The following is a 17,016-nucleotide window of genomic DNA, read 5'->3' on the forward strand; positions in this document are numbered from 1 at the left end:
TGGATGCTATGGAACTGCTGGATGCAATTTCAGTGATAAAAGAAAAAAGAAGAATTGGTGGGTATAATCAAGAAACAAGAGGAAATCCAATTATCGTATTGTTTGGCTTGAAGTCATCAAGCCAGGAGGTACTTACTTAGGCAGACAAAGAAACTTAGACATGGTGGAGTTGAATGAGGTTTTCATCAAACATGACAGACCAAGGGAAGATATGGAGAAAAGCAAAGAATACAATCAGATGGCAAAAACAAGAGATGCCAAATGAGGCAAGAGGACATAGCATCCCCACCAGTAATGCTCACAGATCAGGACTGTTAGGTTAAGGAAATGTACGAGTGAACATAAAGTATACTAATGCAAATGGATTAGAGGTAAATGGTACAGTACATGAATTCATGGATCATATTAGGAAAAATGCACCTAATATTATCAGAGTTACCAAAGATAAAAGATCTCACCTACTCTCCCTAGAAGGTTACAATATAAGAAAGTTGGAAACTATAAGAAAAGGATGGGGAATATTGGTCTTCTTAATAAGAGGTAGCCATAAGTTTCAAGACACATTTGAGGATGACCTATTCAGATAACACATAACTGGAAGAGCAGCTGTAGAGAAAGTAATGCATTGTGGTGTTGATATCAGAGAATCCTCCAAACAACTGCAACAATCCAGAACAAACAAAATGATAAAAATCCAAAAATCACGAAGGTAGAGGATGCGGTGAATCACAGTTCTCAGAGATGGCAAAATACTGATAATGAGCTGTTTCAATTATAAAGTGACAGCCAGGAGGAACTTAGATTATCATGGCAACAGGGAGACATGGAAACACAATTGTTTAGAGTGCATACAGGAAAATATTCTAAAGCAACATATCAGTGAGCATTCTAGATGGTAGGTATTGATGCACCATCATTACTGAACCTAATCTTAACAAATACTGTACTAGCAAGGATACTGGAAAAAGTGATCATGTAATAATGAAGTTTGAGTAAGTGGTAAATGAGGAAGTCAAGAGAGTAGAGGTGAGTCAAGACCTAAAGAGGAAATGTAATTGTGGAAACTGCACAGACCTCAACAATTTCTATTCTCATATCTTTTCATAAAAAAGGAGACCAGGAACAGGAACTGAACTTAAGATTGGTCTCTAATGAGTAAGGTGTGTACAATTCTGAAAGCAATTGATATTATATCACATGGGAGGCTTATAAAGAAGCTGTAGAGCCTGGCAGGAATAAGGGGGACACTCTAACAGACAGACAGATAATCTAAGTGGATGTAACAAAAGGATAAATGTTAAGAGGAGCTTTCTCAAAATGGGTTGAGGTCACCAATGGGATCACTACCCTTCTTGACCTACGTTAACAATTTCCCTAGAGATAGGGACTTTTACTGAACATGTTTTCAGAAGATAAAACGTTATGAGGGAAGTGAAAGGCATGGAGAATTGCATCATCTTACAAGTGGACTTTGACAAACTCCAAAGTTGGTCTGATATGTGGCAGGTGAAGTTCAAACTATGTAAATGTAAAGCAATGAGGGTCACATTGAAAGAAGACCTCAATATGATTATCGTCTAGCAGGAAACAAGCACCAGAAATGTGAATGCAAGAAAGATTTGAGTAAAAAATTCCATCTAAAGAGAATAGTCACAGAGATCAACTGCCTCCTAACAAATATCAAAAGATCTTTCAAGTTATGAATAAACAATTATCTAGCAAGCCATTCATACCATACATACAGCCAAAATTATATCATGCTTCTCAAGTTTGGTCATTACACCAAAAGAAGCACAAAGAGCTAACAGGAGGACAGCAACAAAGATGGACAGAAAATAACAGTCCATGGCAATACTTCTAATTTGAAATACTCTTTGAATAGAATAATGTGTAAATGATGTTCATTTTTTTTATATTTTTGGGGAGTTTACCTTTTGTTTGTATTCTGGTCATTTGTGCACTATGAGTGGGCAACCTCTTTCACCTATTCATCATCAATATCTGTGCCTCAAACAAATACAAGATTAGGAGATAATGCTTTAAGTCTCCATCCTAAAACACCATCATCATATCAAACAACAGGAGTACTTACTAATATGGTAGTAAATCATACATTAATCAAAATAACCATATTGTAGGGTATTGGCAAAGGACATGAATGTCAACCCTGAGATATGCATCTGATCCTGAAAACATTTGCATAGATGAAACTTGCCTTCACTGATCACCAGATGTTGCTTCCACACCATGACCATTCATATCAGAGACTGATGTTCAGTTTACACCTGGATCATGAGAAAATCTTAAAGCTTTATAAAAAGCTTCCCATTCACACTGCTATGAAAATACTTCAAAGTCTTGACAAACACCAACGAAGTGCAAGGCTTTAACAGCAAACCTAATAGATATATAGTCATGGATGAGACTTTGACAATACACCTAACTGAGGTGTAAGTTCATCAACCTAATTGCCCAAACAAAAATCAACTGCTGAACCCTGGAAGAACCCTGAAAAGATGGCAAAAGATATGAGACTCAAAAGATGAATAGAAAGAAGCCTTTGCAATTTACACAAATTATGTTATTATAGCTGCAAAGTATAAGAATCCACTTATTCAAATCTGGCACTGCTCAAGAGGAAGTTAATTTTCTTCTTAAATGCTCTTAAACTTTATCTCAAAAGTTAAGATTAGTTCAACAGGAGAAATCACGGGATCTTTAACATGGACAATAAATGCATGTCCTGACATCCTCTATTATAGGAAATAACGTACTTCATGTGGTTAATTTCAGTAACAACAGGCTATCAAACTGTTGATATGTGTACTCTGTTCAGAAACAAGTCTTACTAAAGTGCTGACTGGTCTAGCCTCTGAATCACATAAATCAACCATTAAGGAGAGATGAAGAACCAATTAGCAGCCATGGATAGGAGTGTTCCTGACTGGTAGATTCTAGTCAACTGAACTCAGGTTTGGTGAGCTTCCGAGTAAATGCCATTCATCTAAGAAAATTCTGTTTATTAGTATGACTTCCCATCTGTTTGGTGTCCATGCTGCCTTGCTCTCAGATAAGTCACAAGCTTATGTCTATGGTTCATTGTCAATGATAAGTGGAAAAAAGGGGAAAAATTTGACCATTAGTTCTTCCTCCACTAAACCCTCACAATGCACACTGAAATTTTTCATAACTACACACCAAGTGACAAAATCAACAGAACAATTTTAACACTCACCAGTGATGGAGCATAAAAGACGGAGGGTAGGAGCCTCGCCAGAGTACTGGTTGATCATTCCCTTGCTTGAGGCTTGAGGCACTGGGATGGTGAGGGTAATTGGCTTGTGGAATTTACGTCTACGTGGTTCCACTGTTACTATTGGTGACACAGCAACTCGGTTGCCCAGCAACTTAGCCACCAGGTCAGTTGGAATTGGCTGGGCCTGTGAAAAAAAAAAGACAGGTGCCACTGGTTCAACACAGCAACATCTCACAAGTCTGTGAAACATATATAACAAAATTTTACCAAAATATTTTGTGCTGAACTTCTTTTCAAGGACTCAGATCTTGAGCTGTGGACTTTAAGATAAAGATTATTAAGTTCTCATGGGACCATACCTCTCATAAACATTTCTTACCAAAATATGAATATAAGTCCATGCTGTACTATTTCACTGTACAACTTTATGGAATAATAACATCTTTACTTCTAATCTACATATTCTACTTTTCCCATGTTGGACACATAATCTCATATATTACCTAAAAAAGCAAAATTTTCTGTTTTCACTGCTCCCTGCTTTTAAGGTTGAGTCTTTTCATGAATCATTCTTATTTCCTTCAGTTACCAGACATTGCTAATAAGCATAAGCAAAAATCATTATCTATACTTGAATGGTGGAGTTACAAAAAAAATTAAATAAAGGAACTTCTGTAAAGACTTTGTGGGGGTCATAAACTGTGTATGACTTTGGGTCAATTTCTGTTTTCCGGCATTTTCTCTGGTCACTGGCCAGGTCACATGGTTGCTGGATTAAAGAGGTACAACCTATACCAACTTTGTTCTCATCATCTGGACCTTTTATAATTCTTTGCACTTAAGTGCAGTATCCAAACTTGAGCGGCATATTTCAGTTTGGCCTAACATAAGATGTGAACAGCTTGTTGAATATTTCCTTATCCACATATCTGGATATGACCCTCATATCTGCCAGCAGACAGTTAGTCTCCTGCATCATTCTCCTAATGTGGAACTCTGGTGACAGGACTGGGACAGTATCAACACCCAAGTCCCTCTAATAAATACATTCATGCAGCTTATCTCCTGCTAGATAATATTCATATCAAGACTTTCTTCCACTGTGTCCAATCCTCATTACTTTACGTTTACTTGGGTTGACTTCTACTGACCATGTATCAGAAAAACTTTGGAGTTTATTGGAGTCCCATGGTAAGATGCTATCCTTCACTTTTCACTTCCTCATGACCTTGGCATCATCCACAACCATATTCATGTAAGAGTCCAGTGCTTTTGCAAGTCATTCACATATCATCAAGGAAAGCAATGACACCAGAACAGGATAGAGACAATGTCAACTCCCAAGTCCCATTCACAAATAGACTCATAAATCTTATCTCCAGCTAAATAATATTCCATTGAGGATTTCTCCCATCATGTCTCATCCTCATTACCTTACATTTACTTGGGGTGAATTTCATCAACCAAGTATCAGAAAAACTATAGAGTTTATTCAAGTCCTCTGGTATGATGCTAACCTTCACTTTTCACTTCTTTAATGACCTTGGCATCATCCACAACCATATTCAGGTTTACATATTATCAAGAAAAGCAATGATACCAAAACAGAATGGACACCAGCAGCAAAAAACTGGTGACCTCAACCCATTTCAAGAAGGTTTCTATACCATGCATCTTCTGTTCCCTTCGACTAAGATAATCTTTTAACCATGGATGTACTGTAGTGTTCTTATTCCTGCTTGACAATCCAACATGCTTTACCATCCTCCTATGTGGCAGAGTGTGAAATACCTCCTGGCAGTCAAGATACAGAAAATCAGTCATTCTCTTGTAGAAATCCAAGGGGTACGTATACAACTTCCTTTCAATTAAAACATGATATCCCCTCAGCAGCAAGACATCCATAAGAAGTTTAATTATCTTGTCCAGTACCTCACCATAGTTCAGTTCCTCCTCCCAGTCTCCTTTACCATTGATATGTATTTGTCTGCCCTCCTTCACTCCTGTGACACTTTACCTTATTCAAGTGACATCCTGAACATTTCAAGTGGTTTGTTAGATGCATGTGCACACATGTTCAGCACATAAGAAGAAATTTTATAATAAACAATAAGCCTTACATGGATCAAGACCCTTTGTATTCTGTTTACATACTCTCTACATATTTCAAGGATTTTCAATACCTGTTCCCAGTCCCATCTCACTGGTGTCAGGGATATAGTGCTTTTGAACCTATAACTTAGTTCCCTGCATATCCTTACATCAGCCTCTAAAACTGTTTCCCTCTGAATCCTCTAACCTTATTAGCGATCGTTACCTGACAATTTACTCCATTAGAATTTATGGAAGAGTTTTGGAATATCCCTTCCCTTGTTCACAATATTTTTTCAAAGTCTCTCTCCTCTTTTTCTTATCCAGTTATACTTGTTTCCTACTCTTTTATAGCTTATAAATGCTGGCTGGCTGGAGTAATGCCTATAACCTTGCCACAGACAATCTTTTGCTTTTTTGACATCTTTTATGGAAACGATCCTTCCTCTTTCTCAGACTTCCCTTTGTACTTGAGGCCAAAGACACCCATGTCCCTACTCTTGCACTGTAAATTTCACAGAATCTTCTAACACAATGGTTTGGTTTCTGGCTACTGAACTTCCTCTCTAATTCTGTTACCACAGCTGAGTTTTGTGTAGTTTCCACAAATATATCTCCTTTTCAGTCTGCTTTCATCTACATTCTTTTAACATCATCCTTTAAAATATCTTCAAAATGAAGAATTACATGATCACTTTCTCCAGCTGGTATATCATAAATGATATTTTCAATTTCCATGTCAATATTTTTGAAAATAATTTTAAGTAATAATGGTGTATCAGTCCATTTGATACTATTATGTTCAATGATATGCTGGTATAGGGTTTTTTCTGTATAGAATCTTAGTACTTGTGTATTTGTAATTTCCCATCTCCATGAGAATCCAAATTCCTCTAGTTTATGTCTTCAAAACTAATATCCTCATAACAGTACTTTACCAGCTATGAGAAGTGCATACTTCATGGCTTCTTGCACCATCCTGATTGTTCTTTCATTTTTAACAATATCATTTGTTCAGGTTTGTTAGAATTCTTTGGAGGATTATATAAAGTATCATCAGCATTTCTTTCTTATCTACACATTTCCCATCATACAGTATGTAAATTGGCCATTTTTCCATATTTGCTAAAAGTTAAGGTTATCTCCTATTAACCTTTTATTGTGTTAGGTTCCTGTTTTGTGCATTTCCCAGTGCACACAAACAAAAATCTAAAGAATATTTCTATATAATATATACTAGTAAAAAAAATACCCAGAAAAGTACTATACTTTATACTTGTGTGGGAGGGTGTCAAATTGATGCAACAAACCTGGGTGGCAGCAAGGATCCTCATTATTTAAGTATATAATTATGTTTTTTTCCTACATTTTTTTCTGAGTGATTTCATTCTATAAACACCTAAACCCATCACAGACTTTTTGGTTAACAATGGATTAAAAAAAACCCATACATATCATTTACATCTGGGCATCTAAACCTTCCTACCTTTCAAGCCATATCAGCAGACACTTCACAGGATTAGGTAGCAAAATGTATTCATCAAGGACCACATGTAAAGGTTTTAAGCTCCCCACCCATCCACACAAAAACAAACAAACAAAAAAGTGGTCCTAATGAACTTTACAGCTGAGAGGTCTAAAGGCTAACAACTAACCCATTTACTTAATCTTGCTACAATTTCTCCAAAGTCAAGTTTTCTGTTGTTCTAATTCTTCAGTTTCAATGCACTGGAAATAGTCTATTCACTTCAATAGCCTGTTAGCCATAGATCATTAATAGAATGTACTTCCACTATCCATTAGGTCTTAATTCATGCAATGAAAGAGAAAAACGTACTCACAGTTCTGAGAATGGCTTCTTAGTGTGCACTGCATTTCTGAAAGGAGCTTCTTGATACTGGGATCATTTCATAGTCACCAGTCAAGATTCCTTTCATAGTTGCCAGTTAAGATTCAAGAGAAGTACTTTGCTTGTAGATGCAATTGTAACAGAATAAGCATGCAGAGAGAGCAACCTTCTCTCACTAGTATGGCTACTCTTCTTGAGGTAATTTGTAATTTATCAAAAGTTTGCTCAATCATGGCATTATGATCTACGTGATAAAGGTCGAGGGCAATTGGTTGTGCATCCATGATTTATAAATTTTTTATGTCTTTAAGCATCATTTAAATATCTACTTATTTCATTATTCGAATGAATAACTGAAAAGAAACTATTTTCACAAAAAATAATACATGACATATTGTTCTTTATACTTTAACCACTTAACTGTTACCTAAGGTTACCTTTCCAACACCTTATCATTCACAATTTCAATTTTTCAAAAAATGTGTTTAACTTTACAAAATATTATCACAACAGACAAAAAAAAAAAAAAGTCGCTTCAAAGGTAAATCTTGTGTTACTTTCAATCTCATAATGATAAGAAGTTTTGTGGATTATTCAGCACAACACAATATAAAATGCTGGAATAAGGAGGCCTGAGTGTCAAGCAAAATGCTACTATGCATATCTTATAATCAATTTTATCAGTACCAAATAATTATTACGGATTATCATGTTCTACTTCATAAAATAAATCTTTTCTTGTTGCAATCACAGATTCAATATTTTTTTTTTCATAAAAGCAAATTCTAAAAGTAAGGAAATCAACAAACTATGCAATGTTGTCAAGGTATAGCAGGCACCGGAAAGACTACCTCTACTTCTGCTAAAAACACCTCCTACCTTATCATGTTCAACTTTCAATGCTGGAAGAACCAATCTCCCTAAAATCACTCTTCCATGATCCAAAGACAAATGATCATCATCATGTAATTCAGGATCAACCTCTGATTTAGTCCACTAAGTCTACCTGAGAACTGCTTGATTTCCTTCCTAGGAAACTCATGAAAATATTTCAGCAGCATAGTTGAAGAAATTTATCATTCACTATCACCTTGGACACCACTCAGGACCATTGTGTGGACTTGAAATAGAGGTACAAAACTTAATAGGCAAATATCCATCTGGACGAGTTCCCTTACTCAACAATATTATTTTGTAAATCTTGCTTCCAAAGATAATTTAGTTATACTTTCTTCAACAATTAATGCGGACTGTGATGCCTGATATTTTTTCAAGCTGTGCTGATAACTTGCAAGCGATATTTGAATAAGACATGGAATACAACTTCAGCTGGGTATTCGAATAAGGGTGCAAAGGTTTAGATCCACAATTGTGGCAAGGCATACTGATAAATGAAGTCATAAAGAGTAGCATGGCACAATGAAAGGGTTGAGGGTGAATCCTCCTCTTGTTATGCCCCTTTCTCTCTTTACTGCCATGTATCTATCTGGCCAGAAGGGGTGAGATCTTGTTTCTCTATGAGCTCTATTTCCACAACTCCAACAATGTCAGATGCGTTGTCCTTAATACAGTGCAATCCTTCATTTTCATATCTTTACCATTTACTTCTGGTCCATCAATATTTTAAACAATACTTTCAGTCTGACATCTCCATCACATAAATCATTGTGTAATTACCTATTTGTACTGAACAGGCAAGGATAATTACATTTGTTGAGCCCCATCTCTTGAACATTCTCTACTTTCATACTAACTCTTAAATTTATGTATGCTGTTTGCATTAACCATGTCCTCAGTCATTCTATTCACCCAATACTCTTACACTATATCATAAGTACTTTTTTACATCTATTCTAACTGTTTTTGCTAAATCTCAAGTTATGTCCCTTGATTGCTTCATCTATACATTTCTCAAACAACTGTTCACCGTCTGCATCACTGTTCTGTTTTAAAAACTTAAAGGTTATGATCAGGTCATTATGCACTCTTCACTGTTCAAAAGTGTACAAATTTACAGCCTCTAGCCTTTTCCAGTAAATCAGCTCTCATAATTCTGGTACCTTTGACATGCATCACATCTTCCCTTCCAGACATTATCTTATATCCTCAGAAAATTTCCGTCCGAGTCCTGCCTGGTAATCCAGTTTCTTAATTAATCTCCACGTGATACAGTGTCAAATGCTTTCTGGCAGTTTAGATACAAACAATCCATTCACTCTACCCTTTCTTCTTAGACAGAGTTCACTTTCTCATGAAAATCTAATAGGTTTGTAACACATGACCTCTTTCTCTTAAAACTATGATGTCTCTCACCTAAGCAATTTCTCATCTGTTCAAAGTCTTCTATTTGTCATTAAATTATCTCTTGTAGAATCTTACAGACCACACTGAATAATGAGACAAATCCATTGCTCAGGGACTGTTTCCAATCTCCTTTCTTGTAGACAGGTATGAAGCTTGACTCTTCCCAATCCCTTAACACTCTGCATGTGTGTGAGTGTGTGTGTGTGTGTGTGTGTGCAAATATAAGTATTTAATTACATATCTATATATATCCCTAGACCAAATTCTATGAAACAATTCTGGCGTTATGCAAGACCTCTATCAAGAGGTTCCTGCAGGCCAAGGCTGCACTACTTCCAGTAACAGGAAAATTTAGACTCCTTTGGAGTGAGAAGTTTTTGATGAGATTGTACTTCCAATGATAAAGCCTTGCCAAAGTTGATTTTTCACTGAGGCATAACCTCAAGCAGGCAGATTCTGGGAACACTAATATATATATCATTATACTTGATTGCTGTTTCCCAAGTCAGCAGGGTATTCTCAGAAAACAGATGAAGAAAGACCCAACTACTCATTTAAACACACATATATAAATAAGCACACATACATGTACATATACATAGATATTCATATCAACATATACACATATACATACCTAAAGATACACATACACTGACATATACATATATACACCTGTACATCTTTATACTCACTTGCCTTCATCCATTCCCGAGGCCATCCCGCCCCAAAGGAAACAGCATCATCACCCCCTGCATCAGCGAGATAGTGCCAGGAAAACAGACAAAAAAAAAAAAAGCCATCTTCATTCACAATCATTTTTTAGCTGTCATATGTAATCCATCCACATTAAGGCTAAGGTGAAGATTTGTATGGGTTTTCAGAAAAGAAGAGTGAATGTTGGGGTGAAGAGGGTGGTGAGAGTAAGTGAGCTTGAGAAGGAGACCTGTGTGAGGAAGTACCAGGAGAGACTGAGTACAGAATGGAAAAAGGTGAGAACAATGGAAGCAAGGGGAGTGGGGGAGGAATGGGATGTATTTAGGGAATCAGTGATGGATTGCGCAAAAGATGCTTGTGGCATGAGAAGAGTGGGAGGTGGGTTGATTAGAAAGGGTAGTGAGTGGTGGGATGAAGAAGTAAGAGTATTAGTGAAAGAGAAGAGAGAGGCATTTGGACGATTTTTGCAGGGAAAAAATGCAATTGAGTGGGAGATGTATAAAAGAAAGAGACAGGAGGTCAAGAGAAAGGTGCAAGAGGTGAAAAAAAGGGCAAATGAGAGTTAGGGTGAGAGAGTATCATTAAATTTTAGGGAGAATAAAAAGATGTTCTGGAAGGAGGTAAATAAAGTGCGTAAGACAAGGGAGCAAATGGGAACTTCAGTGAAGGGCGCAAATGGGGAGGTGATAACAAGTAGTGGTGATGTGAGAAGGAGATGGAGTGAGTATTTTGAAGGTTTGTTGAATGTGTTTGATGATAGAGTGGCAGATATAGGGTGTTTTGGTCGAGGTGGTGTGCAAAGTGAGAGGGTTAGGGAAAATGATTTGGTAAACAGAGAAGAGGTAGTGAAAGCTTTGCGGAAGATGAAAGCCGGCAAGGCAGCAGGTTTGGATGGTATTGCAGTGGAATTTATTAAAAAAGGGGGTGACTGTATTGTTGACTGGTTGGTAAGGTTATTTAATGTATGTATGACTCATGGTGAGGTGCCTGAGGATTGGCGGAATGCATGCATAGTGCCATTGTACAAAGGCAAAGGGGATAAGAGTGAGTGCTCAAATTACAGAGGTATAAGGTATAAGATGTGCGCAGGAGGATGGATGTGCTGGAAATGAGATGTTTGAGGAAAATGTGTGGTGTGAGGTGGTTTGATCGAGTAAGTAACGTAAGGGTAAGAGAGATGTGTGGAAATAAAAAGAGCGTGGTTGAGAGAGCAGAAGAGGGTGTTTTGAAATGGTTTGGGCACATGGAGAGAATGAGTGAGGAAAGATTGACCAAGAGGATATATGTGTCGGAGGTGGAGGGAACGAGGAGAAGAGGGAGACCAAATTGGAGGTGGAAAGATGGAGTGAAAAAGATTTTGTGTGATCGGGGCCTGAACATGCAGGAGGGTGAAAGGAGGGCAAGGAATAGAGTGAATTGGAGCGATGTGGTATACAGGGGTTGACGTGCTGTCAGTGGATTGAATCAAGGCATGTGAAGCGTCTGGGGTAAACCATGGAAAGCTGTGTAGGTATGTATATTTGCGTGTGTGGACGTGTGTATGTACATGTGTATGGGGGGGGGGTTGGGCCATTTCTTTCGTCTGTTTCCTTGCGCTACCTCGCAAACGCGGGAGACAGCGACAAAGTATATAAAAAAAAAAAAAAAAAGTTTGTTGAGTATTCCTGGCAAATTATATGGGAGGGTATTGATTGAGAGGGTGAAGGCATGTACAAAGCATCAGATTGGGGAAGAGCAGTGTGGTTTCAGAAGTGGTAGAGGATGTGTGGATCAGGTGTTTGCTTTGAAGAATGTATGTGAGAAATACTTAGAAAAGCAAATGGATTTGTATGTAGCATTTATGGATCTGGAGAAGGCATATGATAGAGTTGATAGAGATGCTCTGTGGAAGGTATTAAGAATATATGGTGTGGGAGGAAAGTTGTTAGAAGCAGTGAAAAGTTTTTATCGAGGATGTAAGGCATGTGTACGTGTAGGAAGAGAGGAAAGTGATTGGTTCTCAGTGAATGTAGGTTTGCGGCAGGGGTGTGTGATGTCTCCATGGTTGTTTAATTTGTTTATGGATGGGGTTGTTAGGGAGGTAAATGCAAGAGTTTTGGAAAGAGGGGCAAGTATGAAGTCTGTTGGGGATGAGAGAGCTTGGGAAGTGAGTCAGTTGTTGTTCGCTGATGATACAGCGCTGGTGGCTGATTCATGTGAGAAACTGCAAAAGCTGGTGACTGAGTTTGGTAAAGTGTGTGGAAGAAGAAAGTTAAGAGTAAATGTGAATAAGAGCAAGGTTATTAGGTACAGTAGGGTTGAGGGTCAAGTCAATTGGGAGGTGAGTTTGAATGGAGAAAAACTGGAGGAAGTGAAGTGTTTTAGATATCTGGGAGTGGATCTGGCAGCGGATGGAACCATGGAAGCGGAAGTGGATCATAGGGTGGGGGAGGGGGCGAAAATTCTGGGGGCCTTGAAGAATGTGTGGAAGTCAAGAACATTATCTCGGAAAGCAAAAATGGGTATGTTTGAAGGAATAGTGGTTCCAACAATGTTGTATGGTTGCGAGGCGTGGGCTATGGATAGAGTTGTGCGCAGGAGGATGGATGTGCTGGAAATGAGATGTTTGAGGACAATGTGTGGTGTGAGGTGGTTTGATCGAGTGAGTAACGTAAGGGTAAGAGAGATGTGTGGAAATAAAAAGAGCGTGGTTGAGAGAGCAGAAGAGGGTGTTTTGAAATGGTTTGGGCACATGGAGAGAATGAGTGAGGAAAGATTGATCAAGAGGATATATGTGTTGGAGGTGGAGGGAGCAAGGAGAAGAGGGAGACCAAATTGGAGGTGGAAAGATGGAGTGAAAAAGATTTTGTGTGATCGGGGCCTGAACATGCAGGAGGGTGAAAGGAGGGCAAGGAATAGAGTGAATTGGAGCGATGTGGTATACCGGGGTTGACGTGCTGTCAGTGGATTGAATCAAGGCATGTGAAGCGTGTGGGGTAAACCATGGAAAGCTGTGTAGGTATGTATATTTGCGTGTGTGGACGTATGTATATACATGTGTATGGGGGGGTGTTGGGCCATTTCTTTCGTCTGTTTCCTTGCGCTACCTCGCAAACGCGGGAGACAGCGACAAAGTATAAAAAAAAAAAAAAAAAAATGTAATGCATCATACCCACAGCTCTCTATCCACATCCAGGCCCCACAGACCTTTCCATTGTTTACTACAGATGTTTCATACGCACTGGTGCAGTCCACTGACAGCATGTTGACCCCGGTATACCACATCGTTCCAATTCACTCTATTTCTTACACGCTTCTTACATGCCTCTTACCCTCCTACATGTTTAGGACCCCCCGATCACTCAAAATCTTTTTCACTCCATCCTTCCACCTACAATTTAGTCTCCTGCTTCTCCTTGTTCCCTCCACCTGTGACACATTTATCCTCTTTGTCAACCTTTCCTCGCTCATTCATTCCATATGTCCAAAACATTTCAACACTCCCTCTTCAGCTCTTTCTACCACAATCATTTTATTACCACACATCTCTCTTACCTTTTCATTACTCACTTGATCAAACCACCTCACACCACATCCTGTCCTAAAACATTACTTTCCAACAAAGCCACTCTGTACAACCATATGTACAGCCCAGGCCTCACAACCATATAATGTTGTTGGAACTACTATTCCTTCAAACATACCCATTTTTACTCTATGAGATAATGTTCTCTTTCCACACATTTTCACATCTATTCTCTAGCTTTCACATGGAACACACCGAACCCGAAGGCAGTGGCTGGTAGGCAGTCACCAACCAGAGAGGTATATCATCAGTACTATCTGCCTGGGTATTGGGAAAGTTAGTGATAGATGCATACTGAGTCAGAACTTAAGTGGTTGTCAAGTCATACTCCTCTGATTCAGGCAGCTGTCTTTTCTTTCTGCTCCACCAACCACATGCAATTCAAACCTTGATGAACCTTCCTGAAAGAGGCCTTGACAACATACCAAAATTTCATGTGAAACACTATGGCCCAATTGCAATCCAAGCACTTACATATATCTTCAGCATTTTCTGGCCATACAACAAAATCCCCTCCATCTAGAAACCTGCTAACTTAATACCAATCATAAAACCCTCCAAACCGCCCAACTTCCCCTACTCCTACCATCCTATATGATTTTTATCCTCAGTATCCAATCTCTGAAAAAAAAAATTCTTGTCCACACATCATGGCTTCAGGTGCAAAAGCTCTACCACCACATTAAACACTAACCTCACACAAAACATCCTAGATGGACTCAACTAACAAAACCCACCTACCATACAGTATTCATGGTTATAGACACCAACAAAGCATTTGACACTATCCCCTAACACATTCCTCACATAAAAAAACATAACACCATCCTTCATAGCAATGACAAAAAGTGGCTGGCCAATTTCATAGCTGGTCACCCAGCTAAAGTCTCTCACAATGGCTTCACCTCTAAAACTCTAAAACAGTTCTTTCCCAAGCACTCTTTAATCTCTCTTTACACAACTACCCATCATCTAAAGCAAACCTCAACATGAAGGTCCTCTTGTATGGAGAAGACTTCAAAATCACAGCAAAATAATCTGACACCATTGTAGCAACATCAAACATGCAACATTACACAATTCGAATAATGGCTTACCCAGAACACAATGTCTGCATCTCCACAAAACTATCTCCACAAAACCCTTCAGTTACTCTTTAAATTCAAAACAGACATGAGTCCAGCTCACACCCTTCAGTGACTTCGAACTGGCAGTCTCTCCTTTACATTGCACTTTTTTTTTCTAATAACTGTACCTTTGCATTTCTTGTTAAACCAAGGGATTAATTAAAAAACTGAAAAGAAAGGCCTAAGGGATAGAAACTTCACAAAAAGATGAAAAGTGCAACATACAAAGAAAGATGGGAGTATGGACAGATTCCTACAGATAACAGGGATAAGAATAGCATACATTTCAGGTACAAAAATTAAAGACTTAGTGAAAAAGAAACATGGAGACATACTTATTAATGCAAAAAGTGCAGTACAGAAAATTCCTTGCAAAACTACTCAGGTGCAAAGCTTCACATGGATTGGAAGAAACCACAAATGAAACTTGTAAGTAGTATGTAGTACATAACGACAAATATGGACAACTGTCAAGGTGGCAGGATCTTGAAATATTGCACAATGGATGGGATGAGAAGGCAAAAAAAGTAAAGTTGCACACATAACTATTGCTACTGTTATTACTTTGGGGATAATTCAAGACCTTAAGCATTGCCGGAAATAAAAGTAAATAGCATGAATTCAGTTACAGGAATTCACGAAACCAGTATGTCAAAACTAGATCAGCAAAGGCAAGATTAAAGATAAAAGAAAAAAAAGGGAGACTAAACATGACAAAACCACAGAGAAAATGTCAGGGTATGGTATGGGATCTTGAAAAGAAGCAATATCAGAGGATAACACAACTAGATCCAAGAAAACTAAGAAATCATTTCAAGGACCATGAATGGAGTCACAAGACTACAGAGAAACATTAAAACAGTTTTGGGAAGGGCATTCATGAAATACCAAATGACAGGGAAGAAGAGAAAGCCATTAAAACGAGGGTAAGGTTTGATGCATCTTCTCTTGATGTACTAGAGGCTAAAACAATATTTTAATGAAAAGATTGGTCAAGGAACTGCAGGAGCACTATCAGGCAGAGGAAAGGACAAAAGCTCATACTGAATCTACTGGGATAATATCAAAAGCTGTTCAGGAAGATGAAAGAGAACACACACACACACACACAGACTGATGAATGTATGGGTAAGGAAGATTAGATGGAACAAATTTAGAGGCAGATCAACAAAGTTAACAGTGATGAGGAATAGACCCATGGGGACATAAAGGTAAAAAAAAAATTTAGCTAAGCATTTCAAAAGATTCTTGAAGGCTATGGGACTGCCAGAAACAACTACCATGATAGAGCAGAGAAGAGGAGGTTATAGACAGAATGTAAGGGGCCACATAGTTATGGATATCTTTGACTTGGAGTCAAGCCAGGAAGTACTTATATAAGGAAAGAAACTTAAAAGCATGGTGGAATTCAATGGTATATTCACCAAGTGTAAGAAATTTAGGGAATTGTGGGAGAAAAGCAAAGAGCAAAGTGTTACGAGGTGTTTGCCATTTCCCACGCATGTGAGATGGGGTCAAACACAGGCGACAGAGCCTTAGAGGGAAAAATCCTCTCTTGGTTTCTTGTTATGGAAAATAATACAGGAAGGGAATTTCCAGCTATCCTTTCCCACCCCTTTTAGTCGCCTTCTATGAAACACAGGGAATACTTGGGCAGTATTCTTTATCCCCCATCCCCAGGGATAAAGGATAAATATATATATATATATATATATATATATATATATATATATATATATATATATATATATATATATATATATATATGTTTTTTTTTTTTTTTTTTTGCTGTCTCCCGCGTTTGCGAGGTAGCGCAAGGAAACAGACGAAAGAAATGGACCAACCCACCCCCATACACATGTATATACATACGTCCACACACGCAAATATACATACCTACACAGCTTTCCATGGTTTACCCCAGACGCTTCACATGCCTTGATTCAATCCACTGACAGCACGTCAACCCCAGTATACCACATCGTTCCAATTCACTCTATTCCTTGCCCTCCTTTCACCCTCCTGCATGTTCAGGCCCCGATCACACAAAATCTTTTTCACTCCATCTTTCCACCTCCAATTTGGTCTCCCTCTTCTCCTCGTTCCCTCC

At 38.3% G+C, this 17,016-nt stretch overlaps 1 protein-coding gene across 39 annotated transcripts in view; it reads right to left on the minus strand.

The window, feature by feature from the left end:
- The window catches only part of LOC139748583 (uncharacterized), a 978,916-nt gene that overhangs the window by 350,402 nt on the left and 611,498 nt on the right, over positions 1 to 17,016 (minus strand). For all 39 annotated transcript variants that reach the window (XM_071661646.1, XM_071661679.1, XM_071661676.1 and 36 more), the window contains one exon: positions 3,236 to 3,440. In XM_071661646.1, coding sequence (XP_071517747.1) covers positions 3,236 to 3,440 — 205 coding nt within the window. The remainder of the gene's footprint in view (positions 1 to 3,235; positions 3,441 to 17,016) is intronic.

Source organism: Panulirus ornatus, chromosome 5 (assembly GCF_036320965.1).
Source record: "Panulirus ornatus isolate Po-2019 chromosome 5, ASM3632096v1, whole genome shotgun sequence".
NCBI lineage: Eukaryota > Metazoa > Arthropoda > Malacostraca > Decapoda > Palinuridae > Panulirus > Panulirus ornatus.